Source organism: Centroberyx affinis, unplaced genomic scaffold (genome assembly GCF_046629955.1).
Source record: "Centroberyx affinis isolate AG114_WGS23_722 - 3 ecotype Tasmania unplaced genomic scaffold, CSIRO-AGI_Caff_v1 ptg001058l_1, whole genome shotgun sequence".
NCBI lineage: Eukaryota > Metazoa > Chordata > Actinopteri > Beryciformes > Berycidae > Centroberyx > Centroberyx affinis.
Window position 1 is genome coordinate 594,253 of NW_027279609.1, and position 12,824 is coordinate 607,076.

Genomic DNA, 12,824 nt, shown 5'->3' on the forward strand with positions numbered 1-12,824 from the left:
ACAAGGATGGCCAAGTATGCTTGTAATTCGATGTGTCCAGGATATCTGTTGAAGAGCAGAAAGATATGCAAGTTTGGTTCCGTATGTGGAATTCAAAATTGACAAGTTTAAACAAGATAATAATTATGATAAACTGTCACTAATGTGGTAGCCAAAATTAGGTGCTGTAGATAACTGAGGTCTAGCCGGTTGTAGGTTCTCACCACAGGGTTTTCCTGGCTCAGAAAAGAGCTTTGGTGGTAGCCTACTTGCAGGCCAACGAACATGATCAATCTACCTTCTATACCATGAACCTGGAGCTGAAGTGCCTTGATCATGTTTAGCCTGTTAAGGGAAAATAGTTAACAGATGGTGTACAAAATATAATTCAATGAAATGCATAAAACGATATCTTAATCATTTTGACTGTATTAGGGCTGCAACTAACGATTATTTTCATTGTCGATTAATCTGTCGATTATTTTCTCGATTAATCGATTAGTTGTTTGGTCTATAAAATGTCAGAAAATGGTGAAAAATGTCGATCAGTGTTTCCCAAAGCCCAAGATGATGTCCTCAAATGTCTTGTTTTGTCCACAACCCAAAGATATTCAGTTTACTGTCATAGAGTAAAGAAACCAGAAAATATTCACAATTAAGAAGCTGGAATCAGAGAATTTTGACTTATTTTTCTTAAAAAATTACTCAAATCGATTAATCGATTATCAAAATAGTTGGCGATTAATTTAATAGTTGATAACTAATCGATTAATCGATTAATCGTTGCAGCTCTAGACTGTATGCTATTGATTTGACAGTTTATGTTGATTAACTGTGTGATTATACTAGCAAATTAATTTTAAGTTTTAAATGGATTTTCCTCTGCTCTGATTGTTTTATAACAATTAACCGATAAGAAACTTTGACAGTGAAGCAGAATTGAACGAGGCAGGAACCAAAGCATACTAGTAAATCATATTCTACTTTCAATCAGGCAATAAAAATGGAGGTAGGTCTGCATATCTGTAAGCATTTCACAAAATGAAAAAAGAAATGGAAAGATACAAAGTTTGGATAAATATTTGGTTGTTCACATCTAGTTAGAACACTGCATGCAAATTACGGGCTCATAATTCAGACCTAATCCTACCCAATGTTAGAGGCTGTTGGTTTACCAGTCTCTCTCTGTCTCTCTCGCTCTCTCTCTCTCTCTCTCTCTCTCTCTCTCTCTCTCTCTCTCTCTCTCTCTCTCTCTCTCTCTCTCTCTCTCTCTCTCTCTCTCTCTTTCTCTCTCTCTCTCTCTCACACACTCATAGGCTCTGTGCAGGTATTTAACAATCAGACGTGGCTTGCCTACCTTTTGGAGTAACATTACTTGGTAAACTTTGGTCCAAAGTTTTTGTCTCGCTCGCATCTCTTCTTCTTTTGCATTTTTGGCAGACTGGACTTAGCGAAGGCGTATTGCTGCCCTCCACAGGCAAGTGACAATTTCAATCAACTGACTACACCTAAACCTGTGTGTATTTTGAAGCAGAATTTTCACGCATCCCACTGAACACTGCTTGTTCTCACTTGACTTCTTCTCCATAGCGAGAGTGGGTACAACAGCGCTCATGAGGAGTACCTATAGCAACCAAAATAGAACATGGGAAAATCTCATTGAAAACGGTTCTAAATCACATTTATTTTTTTTTTTCATTCAGGTGGCTTTGGTGCTAGCCAGAATGTTTTCTCTATGTAGGAAAACCCAGCACAAAGCATAGCAGGAATGCTAGCTAGAGGCAGCTCTCAGTTCTGTTTGTGCTGTAGATTCCCCAGGCCTTTCAACTGCTGCTCCTCTAAGACTCCCTGCCTCTGAAATTCAGGCTGGTGTATAATTATTTCTCTGCTCAAGACTTTTTTTTATCACCTCCATTTGTCTTTGTTGAGTGTCTCTGACCTGGTTCATTTAGGTGTCACTCAGCCTCCGGAAGACTTTCCCTTCCAAATCCTCCTACATACAATCTTGACTTACAGGAACAGCAAGTGCGGTCAGGTGACTGTAGTTTATCTCTTGGAGTCAAAGTGAGAAATAAAGGAATACATCTGTATGACTGCTGGTGTTTGATTCTGCAGTGCTCCTCAGGGAAGGTGACACGAGGCACAGGTAGCTCTCTGAAGGATCAGGGAACCGATGAATTCAAATGTCTTTAGAATAGATTCATGCAAGAAGGCAGTGTTTGAATCTGGGACAGTAAAACTGTCTAGACTTCATGTCTTGATTGACGTTGACTTCAAAATCTTACTCATCCTTTGAGATTTGATACCTCAACAGAGAGCCTTGCCGGTCAAATTGTTAAACGCCTTTGCACAGTTGCTTCCATTTTCCCTTTACTTCCATGCACCATAAACTACATTTAATTGAGAAGGGAGACAGAGAGTTGAGGAAAGTGGTGTGGCGTAAGACTCTCCGAGGAGTGGCCGGAGTCTGAGGTCAGTAGCCCAGACCATGTGATCCGATGAGTCAGGGTGGGGTCAGACTGAGACGTTTTCTTGGCAGACTCACAGATGATGAGGATTGTAACGTTTTAAAGGGGGTGTTTAGCTTTGACTATCATGAAAGCGCTTTGGGCTTAGTAGAAAGAGAGTTGACTAATAGAGATGCTTATTGATTGTTCCATGTTGAGTAGTTAGATACACCTGTCATTATGATCAAATCATTGAATCAGTGAAGCACAGAGAGTAGCGTAGTTTGAGAGTATCTGATTTGACTTGAATAATTGTCCAAGATATTGGCTATGCTCAAAGATTTTGTCATGCTGTCGTATGCGGAGTGTTTGTTTTGTGCTTAGTCAAGGGAAATGACCATAATAGTATAATTAAATGCTGGTCTCTTTGTTTAGACTAGAATGAGCTCATCTTAGGTCCTGGGAACTACCCAGTGTGGTCCTTAAGCATTAACCTAATGACAGCCTTGAAAGCTGCACTGATTGTGCTTGCCTGCTTAGCATCTCACCTAATTGTCAGCCTGCTGCTTGCTTTGAACATACCATACTTCAAACCGTCTAAAGGCTTGATGTGCGGAAGCTTTTAAGTGCCAGACAGTTCAATGGGGGTTCTTTTTTTCCCCTCAGTAGCTGAAGGGAAACAAGGAGAGAAATCTTGAAGAACCAGATAGGTCGGTCGTGCACCTGTAGGACCGCTGTAGGTTGGCGGCAGCAATGTTCTCTACGCTCCTATCTCAGAGCTGCTGAGAACCCCGAGCCAAGCAGAGTTAAGTCACTCTGGCCCAGATAGGATGGGAAATTTCAGAGGTAAGTTCAGATACAAATCACAATTTTCCTTTCCTTAAGGGACTCCTCAGATATGGTTTGCTTTCCTTTTGTATATTGCTTTTTCAGTGGTTGTATTTCCTACAGTCTGCTTAGTGTGCAGTTTCCTACAGGCGAAGTTAGGCTGCTGAGAAATATCCATTTGGACAGATGATATCTCTTTCATAGATTTTGGTCATGGTGTGAGGCGGTCTGAATTCTTTGATATGCTTGTAATTCATTTTGTGATGAGAGGACGTTGTGTTTTTGGTGCTGTGTTGTATCCTGTCAGTTAAATGGTGATGTACAGAAAAGGGTTAAAGAAAAGTCATGCATGAACAAAGGCCATTCCATACTTAATTTATGGTGATTAAAAGGAGAATTATCCTCACAGTGTCAAGCTTCCAGAGCAGCATGCCTCTCTTTGTCTTTTCTGAGACAAGATATTGATAGAGAAAGCAGAAAGGGTTTTGACCACTCCACCCTGACTGGGTTGGCAACTTCTGTCAGGTTTCAAAAAATGCTCACAGACAACCCCATCTGTTCTGCTGTGTTTGTAGTGTCTTGAATGTGGAAGGCAGGGAGGAGGAGTCCCGTCAAACTGAAACAGCTTCTCCAGTTTCCTGTAAAGGCTCTGCTTTCTGGGAAAAAAACGTGCCATGTCCTTGATACAAATGGTGCTTGTTACAATTAGGAAAACATTTTGTTCTCGCCATTTTGTGCGATATCTTCCTTGGGGGGAAAAAAACCATGTTGCAATACTGTGAATGAGCTGGAAAGGAATTTGGGAGTCTGATAGTGGACTACATAGAATATCTTGTGATCCTGTGACCAACATTCTTGGTAATAAAACCCTATATCTGCCACCCAACACCCCGGCTGGCACGTGACCAGGTTCAGCTCAGACACCTTGAAATGCTTGTGCTGCCGTGGTGACAGAACCCCAGAATACCTCAGGGTCACATTTCGTCCGAATGTCTGGGAGACCTCCCACATACTTCACGGCTTGCCCCCCCCCTACCCACCCCATCCCTGGGACCAGAACTGTAAACAACCCAGCCAGTTCACCCAAACTGACTGTCAGCCCGAGCTAAACGGTTCCCTTACCCTGTGTGTGTGTGTGTGTGTGTGTCTGCCTGCATATATGCATGTGTGCACGTGCGTGTCAGTGTGCGCATTTACATGACAGATGACAGTTTATGCCCCTTTGTACCTTTTTGAAAAGATGTCCGTCTGCTAAAATGACTCTCATTCAGTAAAGCTATATAGGCTCCTCCAATCACCCGCAGGCTGCCATAATGAATTTAGAATATTAAAATGGACAGTTTCATGGAGGGAATATTGAGTTATAATGCTAGTGGCAGGGCTATTTTGTAAATTACCATATGGTTATTTAATGGTGCTTTGAGCAGCTAATATTCCACCATGTATTCACAGGAGGGGAAGTTGCCCTCTCACCACAACATGCAGCATCTTGGCTGTTTTCTGTCTGTCTAGTACAGGGGATCATGTAGGTCAAGATGTATGTGTAGAAAACAAGGGACGGAATGTATCTTTATGTGCTTAGCTTTTAGTTGACAGCAGCAGTGGATTTTCAAGGCAATAAAAGTCATAGTAAAATCCCTGTTTCCCCAAAGTCAAATAGCTCCCGTGTTAATAGACCCCTGCTTGTGTCTCGTGCTGCAGAGCCGGCTCTGTGAGGCAGCTGGAGCAGCTTTTAGCCGCACCTTTCTGGCTCAACAGGCTCCTTCTAGTAAATATGGATCCGCCTTCAGCAGCATTCCCTTGACGTTCTCCCTGTCAACAGATATAATGAGGCCATAACTATTCGTCCTCCTTTTTCATTTCAATCAAGAGACAAGAGACCAGAGAGAGCGAAGGAGAGAGGGAACACCTTATCTCTTCCGTCGGGCTGCTGACATGTTTTCCTCTTAAGGCCGGCACTCGTTCACCTGTTACAACCCCCATCCCTCCATCCATCGACACACACACACCACTAGTACACAACCGTTTATACACATTCACCCATGCACAGACACACACACACATGCCTGGCATTGTGGGCCAGTTTTAGCATTCTCAGAATTACAATTCCCATTCTTTCAGGGCTTCATTGGAAGCGTTAATGGGTCTCTGTTTGTGTGTATGTGTTTTTTATGACGTTGTATTAAATACACAAATCATTACTTAACTCATTTGTTGCCTCAAGGCCATAAGGCATTGACTTGCACTGCCGTAGATATGAAACATTGACAGTCTTTTCTCTGGGCCATATGGCATGTGTGGGTGTGTGTTTGTGTATTGCTGGTGGCGTGTGACCACTAGTCAGTTCTCAGTATCACTTGCCTGTGTGTATTAGGGAGGAGGGGTTGACTCAAGTGTATATTTATTTGCGGAGTGTGTTTGCACATGCATGTGCATACTCCGGTTTGTGTGTGCAAGATTGTGTTTCTCAGCAGAGTGCCTGTAGTGACCAGCTTGTGGTTTGTGCGTGTGTGTGTGTGTGTGTGTGTGTGTGTGTGCGCACACCCATGCAGGAGGAATGCCAGCTCCTGAGCAGAGCCCAGTGACGGAGGAGGGGCTTCTGCTGACCATCCGAGAGGGATCCACTGGCCGCAACATGGAGACTGACAACACCGCCAACAACATCCTGGCCTCCGTCAAAGAACAGGTACACTGGTCCTTCCCTCCCTTCGATGAACTACAATGAGTGTGTGCTTGAGTGTGGACGTTTGCGTCACACACATTTGCGTCACACACATTTGCGTCACACACCCTGTAAACACTTTCACCATATCATTTACCTCTGACAGCCAAAAGTGTGAGTAGGAAATTGTCATATCTCCACATGTGGGTTGATCAAACGGTGATGTGTTTGTGGCAGAGCTGTGGTCACAGTGTGCTTTGTTTGCTCTGGTTTGTTGCGGTGAATATTGCTTGGCTAGGAGCGATTGGTTGTTTGTAGCTTGCAGTCATGTCCAGGTTTGCATCGATTCACAATCAGGAGGACCATCTCAAGCAAACAGTTTGTGAGACTGTGAAAAGACATGCCCTCTGACTCACTCCATCTATGCCTGTCTCTCAGTGATTCATTCAGCACCCCCACTACTTCCCAACACAAACACACACACACACACACACACACACACAAACACAGGTAACAGTCCTGTTTACTAGTCCCTTCCTCTCCGGCTCAGCTCCAGCCTTCCATTATCCTGGGTTCCAATACAGAGCAAACAGGGCTAACTACGTCTTGCTCAGTATTATTGACGTTATTAACTTTCTTTCTCCTAAGTGACATTTTTGTCATACTTACTTCTCCGGATGACAACAGAGATGATTTGTTGAGCTGAGCTATAATTTGAAACGACTAAATAACGCTTTCCATCATGTCCTAATAAGTGGGCTCTGGCCCTGGGAAGCCTCGTTTAAGCTTACTGTGAGAAAGTGGCTATTATTTACCCGAGTCAACTGGAAGGCGGGAGCACCTGTCGATGTCACTTCCTTCCCTGGAGTGCTCCTCAGCCGCTCGTCCGGCTCCAGCAGTTATGCGTGCAGGCAGGCAGGAAGAGCGAGTAGCCTGAGCTTTGCACTTAGAGTGACTAGCTGGAGACTTGCCTCGGAGGGGATTCCTGTTAGAGAATCGAGACTGTAAAATAATCGTTCTCCTCAGTGTTTAAGGGAGCTGGAGAGGCTGAAAGGAGGGTTAGTGAGAGGGAAAAGAGGGAAGAGGGTTTATGGAGGTCAGAGACTAGGCTAGTATGTGTGTGTGTGTGTGTGTGCCTTTTTTCCCTCTGTACTTTTGCGCGAGGTTTTCCTGTGATTGTAGAGAGGCAGACCTTCGAGGGATCTCGTTGTCGATGTAAACATGCTAGCCTACTGTGCTGGAGCTGCGGTTGGGGCTAGGGCTGGGGCTTAGGATGAGTGGTTGTGTGGTGAGTATGCATTCTACTCTCATTCTCTCATTTTTTCCCCCGAATTTTTCTGCCTATTCATTGTTTATTTTCACTTTAGTTGTCTTTTGTCCTCTTCTTTTTTTCTCTCTGTCTCTTTGTAGACTTCTCTCTGTGCCTTTCCCTGCTGCAGTTTGGGCTGACCAGGCTTTGCCCAGATGCCCAAACAAGGGCAGATTCGCCAGGACTTTCTTGATTGCATTCTGCCTTTGTGTTGATTTGGACTAATGCCTTCTCTCCTTTTCCCGTCTTGACTACTAACAAGCCCCAGTCTTTTTGCCATTAATGTGAGGATTTGGCTCTGTCACGCTGCAGTTCCTGGATATTAGAGTCCTATCTTTGCTCCGTGGCTCTTTAATGGCATTGACCCACCATCTGGATGACACATCCATAATGGCTTATTACAGACCCCATTTCAGTGTTTTAATGTCAATGTTTTCCTTGCGCTTTCCTACTCGAGTTATTCCGGTAGTATTTTTCATCCTTGACTCAAGCAGAAAACCTAAAATAAAATAATGTAGTTCGGAATTAACTTTACAAACTCTCCCTCTCCAATATTTATTATCTTGTTAAAATTTCATTTAGCCGAAGGGGGTGTTTCTTAGATTATCTAAGCCCTAGTTTTTTATCGGTTTCATCATAAGTGTAATTGAAGCAGTGGGAAGCTCTAGATTGGCGCTCAGCCAATCAGTGTCTCTGTTGTGTAGATTCAGCAATCATGAAGCTGTGTGTCTTTTCAGTGTCTGCTTTACTGCATTACTGAAGTGATTCCTCTTTGAATGTATTATTAGCATTCTTTTACCAAGACATGGATGTCAGATACTGCCTAATTGTACAGATGAAACATATATCATCTTTTTTTACCTGATCACACACATAAAATCAGATGGAAATAGGAACTGAGCAGGATAGATTAGCCTCTTTCTCATCTTCTATAGACCTTATTTCCCTTATGCTTCCTCGGCTGGAAAATGAAGGCTGTGTGTGTGTGTGTGTGTGTGTGTGTGGGAGGGGGAGGGGGAGGGGGGGGGGGTTGTCAGAGGAACAGAAATGTTAGACGGTCTGTGAACATTGGTTGATCTAGTGTAAGCCTCCACTGAGAGATGTTGCACATAGCTGAAGGCTAGAATATGCTCCAGAATAAAGAAAAGCAGGAAGGGAGGAAGTTAGTTGTGTGTTTTTTGTTTTTTTGTTTTCTTGCCCCGCCTTTGAGGGCTGGCTACTTTATGATTTAATCACTCTTCCACCAGGCCTGCTGTGGCCTCGTCTGGCCCAGCTCAGCCAGGGAGGAACAGGGCGGATCCTTTAGTGTCAGCAACAGCTGAGGAATTCCTCAAGCATCTTACATTTAGATTTTACATTTTAGGCATATGGGTCATGCTCTTATCCAGTGCGCCTGACAAGGAGTGCATAGGTGCAGGTTCAGTGTAGCGATCAATGAAACTTCATTGCATGAGTGTTGATGGCCACCCAGTAGTTTACAGCTGTTTGGATGAATGACTGTTTGGGTGACCAAGCCTCTGTAGAGGGCTAGAGAGGGCTTGGATATATTCAATATGATGAAACTATATTTATCAAGTCAAATACTTACTGTTCTGCAAAGGAAATTTGGTTTTCTGCAAGGTTAAAAACATTTTGACAGCAAAACATATAATAACAAAAATCAACAAATTATTGATTTGAAAGACACCAGAGAAGAGAGCACTTATTGTAGAGCAGTGGTCCTCAAACTGGTTGTCGCAAGATCATTTTGGCAGTTCACAAGATGATTTATGGGATAGGAAAAAATCATATTTCTACTGTACAAATTTATTCTTCTTCTTTATTTTTTCTTGTGAAATACTGAATAGTTTTCAGCCTCTAGGCCTCCCCTGATAATCAAATGAAATGACCTGAATAGGGAAAATACTTTTTTTGGGCAAACTGTTCACTACTCTGCATATGCAGCCTGTGATGGGGGTCGCAAGTAGGCATCTCTTCAATTCAAAGGGGTCTCAAGCCAAAACGTTTGAGAACCACTGTTGTAGAGGAACGTGAGAAAAGATAATGAATAGATGTTGGCAGATGAGATACACTAAAAACGTGCAAGTACAGAAAAGCATTAGAGTATGTCTTATTCAGGATGATCAATCAGTCAGCCTGATCTGTCAATTGGTTAGAAATGGTGTTTGTTTCATCCATCGCTCTCCTGCGTCAGCTTTGAGATATGGGACTGTCATAGATCTCTTTGGGAACTTGATATAAAGTTGTGTGCCTGCCCCACCCCCCACCATAGGTGTTGTTCTGTGTTATGCTGTTCTAGTGAGTGAGTGGCGCTGACTTAGCAGGCATCAATGAATATGAGGTCAGGCCTCTATAAAGAGCGTCGCATTGATCAATCTGCCCTCATCTCTGCTTCTCACCGCATCTCCCAGGAGAGGGGCGGCTAGAGGAAGAGGGGCCATTCAGATGTGTCAGCTTTCATTTCATCCTCTCTGAGCACTGCCTAATGTGTACACACACCTTTTCAATAGCTCCTCAGTATGCCTATTTTTAGTTATGTCAACGCAACGGCATCAGTAGGCTGGGAAGACGGGGAGAGCAAGAGGCATGGTAGGTGGCTGGGCTGACTACGTGGCTCGTGCCTTCCTGACAGCTTGCACCTCGCTGGAGGGTAAACCCCTGTGACGTGTGGCTGGCTCTGCCAAGGCCCACGCTGCAGATTATTGACTTAACCCTTGAAATGTCAAGGCTTCCTGCAGGAAAGCCGCCCATTTGCAGCTATAAAGTGGTCAACATATAGAGGGGTTTCTGAGAGTAAATTGCTGTGTGTTCTTTTGTGTTAATGTCAGAGGTTAACAGTCTTATCTGCCTGGAAGAAAGCTGGGTAAAGATCAGCATAAACACCACCTCAGGCTCCAGAGCGATGAGAGCAGTTTCGCTCTCTGTTAGCAAGCAATTTGTCATTAATCAGCAAAACACTTATCACATTATTTCCATGTCTCTCTCTCTTTCTCTCACACACATTTACTCCCAACAGAGTAGTGCAGTTTTCATCTCTTTCTCATATGCCCACAAGTACACACATGCAAACATACACACAAAGGCTTGAAACCCTGATCAGCAACACAGATCTGAAGTGTTTATGTATCATGTGTTATGATCATGTGTGCTGGAAATAGGTTGCCAGAGGTTACTGTAAACTACAAACCAATCATGTGCCCTGACCTGCGGTGTCTCAGACTGAGAACTGGGCTGAAGCTCTCATTAAGGAAGGAAGGCATGAGCCCTCCAGCCCAGGCTCAGTGCCACTATTCTCCAGGGAAGTTAGATGTGTTTACAGCGATAAAGAGAATCAGAAAGGGGGATAAAAAAGGGGGATGTGATTTAAGACTTTGTTCTTTCTCCTTTTCATGTTGATTCAATTTTCCAAAGATTTTTTTTTAACACAAACTGAAGTGTATGGTTAGCTAAATGGGTCCCTGCAATGTAAGAGGCTGTTGAACAGATCTTTTCTAGCGGCTCCACCATACAACATCGAACTCCATGGTTTCATGCTGTGGAAATGGCTCTGGTGTGGCCGGGCTGTTTCGGTGTGCTCCCATTCCTCCACCATGAGGCTGTGCCCTCAGAGAAGTGCTGTTATTAGCTGTGCCTGGGCATGCCTATCCGTACCACAGAGACTGGCAAAACGGGCCTCTTAGGCATGCCGCACCACTGTGTCTCAACACACCGCCTCCCAGAAAACACCACAGTGGAATTTTCCCACTTTGTTGGAGTCCATTACACATGAAGAATCTGTCTGCCTCCTGCTTCTCCCTGGCAAAGTGGAGTACACTCACTGTGACCCTGCTTTTGTCAGGATCAGGCACACATACACACTTCACTAAACGTTCTTTGCGAAGCTCGTCGGTTGACCTTGCTTTGAGTGCTACAACTCCAGCAGCCTCTTAAAGCGTTGATGAGCTGGCTGAAATATTACCCACTTGAGATACCCATGCAATCCTCTATCTAGTTTTAATGAGGCCAGAGTCATCTTTGTCTAAGTGACCCAGCTTAAGGAGTTAATAGTAGCGGTCATGGTTAAGTTTTAATGCAGTATTTTTGCCGTTATGCATTTCAAGCTGTAAGCACAGCAGAAAGGTTGAATTTGCTCTGCCGGTGATAGTGTCTGTTCCACCTCCATAGGCGAAATAAGGGCTCTAATTACAATCGACTGGTGATTTTCTCCACTCCTCAGGGTCTTATCTGCCTTCCTCTTCCCAGTGCCGCTGCTGTGACACAGGCAAGGAGAAATCTGGAGGCATAAGCATTCTGGCCTCGATTATAGTCATAAAAATGGAAGCCGGGCTCTGAGCAATTACCCCATGGGGGAACAGAGCGAGTGAGAGAGGGAAAGACGGACAGATTCAGAGGGGAGGAGCGGGATACAGGTGAAGGAGAGAGCATAGCCATACAGAGGAGAGAGAGAGAGAGAGAGAGAGAGAGAGAGAGCGCTCAGAGAGATCTAGGGAGATATAGAGGGGGTGGGGAGTGAAGAGAAAAGGACAAAAATGAGTGTGTGAGCTTGATAGAGAGGCGGGAAGAGGCAGGGCCAGAGAAGCTGTCACCTGTGAATGGTGCTCTATAGCGCTGTGGCAGGCGGCTGTCAACGTAGAGGCAAACAGAATAGATGGAGGGAGGGAGGGAAGATAATCTGCTCCCAACGTGACATGATGTCAAAGGAGCGTCGTGTCGGGCCTGGCGCAGCGCTGTCGGTCTGAACCCAGCCCTGGGAGATCTCTCCCCACCTGGCCTGTTAATCCTCATCACCATCACTGTCATCATCATCATCATCAGTGTCACTGTCATCAGCCCACACAGAGGGCCCGCTCATCAGGGAGCAGGCGTTGCACTCAGGAAGGTGGAGGAACGGCGAATGCTATTGGACCGTCCTTGGAATGGCATGCATCCGCTGAAGAAGTTCAGGATGTTGACTCCGTTGAATCCAGGATGGATTACAGATGAGGTTTTGGTTTTCGAGATGACCCCCCCTCCCCCAACATCTCTTTTTAGAGGAGGGGCTCTGGCTCTTCAAATAAGTGATCTTGAGGTAACCACACCACACCACAGCCACTGCATTCTTTGTTCACTACATCAAGCTCGAGATTGTCGCAAGATTGCTCGCTCCCTTCATTGAGACCCTGGAGCAACATTCTTTTTGTCTGACACGACGCTATTGATCCCTCCGTGGAAATGTATGTTCGCAGGTCTATATGAATTGCACTGGCTGTGTGATTGCGCTGCTGCGGCATTTTGGCTTTTTGTTCCAATCGAGGAGATACAGATTGCCTTTGTGTGTTGCTCTCATTTACTGGCGCTAGGCCTTGGCATTGCCATCAACAGCCTCACATAGCAACTTTTGTTGTGGCGCAGCAGCTTTCAGCCAGGCAAAACAACAGCAGCTCCAACAAAAGCTACGATGGATCAAAAGACCAGGTGGATGGAGAAAAAACATTGCCTTTTGAAATGTAGGGAAAGAGTTTAATCTCTTGTAAGAAGCATTTTGCAGTTGTAAGGGAATAAATCCTCTTTTTGATACAGTCTTTTTCTCATCTGTGATAAAACCACCAATGATAAGATG

At 44.4% G+C, this 12,824-nt stretch overlaps 1 protein-coding gene across 2 annotated transcripts in view; it reads left to right on the plus strand.

Moving 5' to 3' along the window:
• The window catches only part of pkp4 (plakophilin 4), a 64,371-nt gene that overhangs the window by 1,672 nt on the left and 49,875 nt on the right, over window positions 1–12,824 (plus strand). For both annotated transcript variants that reach the window (XM_071523065.1, XM_071523066.1), the window contains exon 2: window positions 5,807–5,940. In XM_071523065.1, the coding sequence (XP_071379166.1) occupies window positions 5,807–5,940 (134 nt within the window). The remainder of the gene's footprint in view (window positions 1–5,806; window positions 5,941–12,824) is intronic.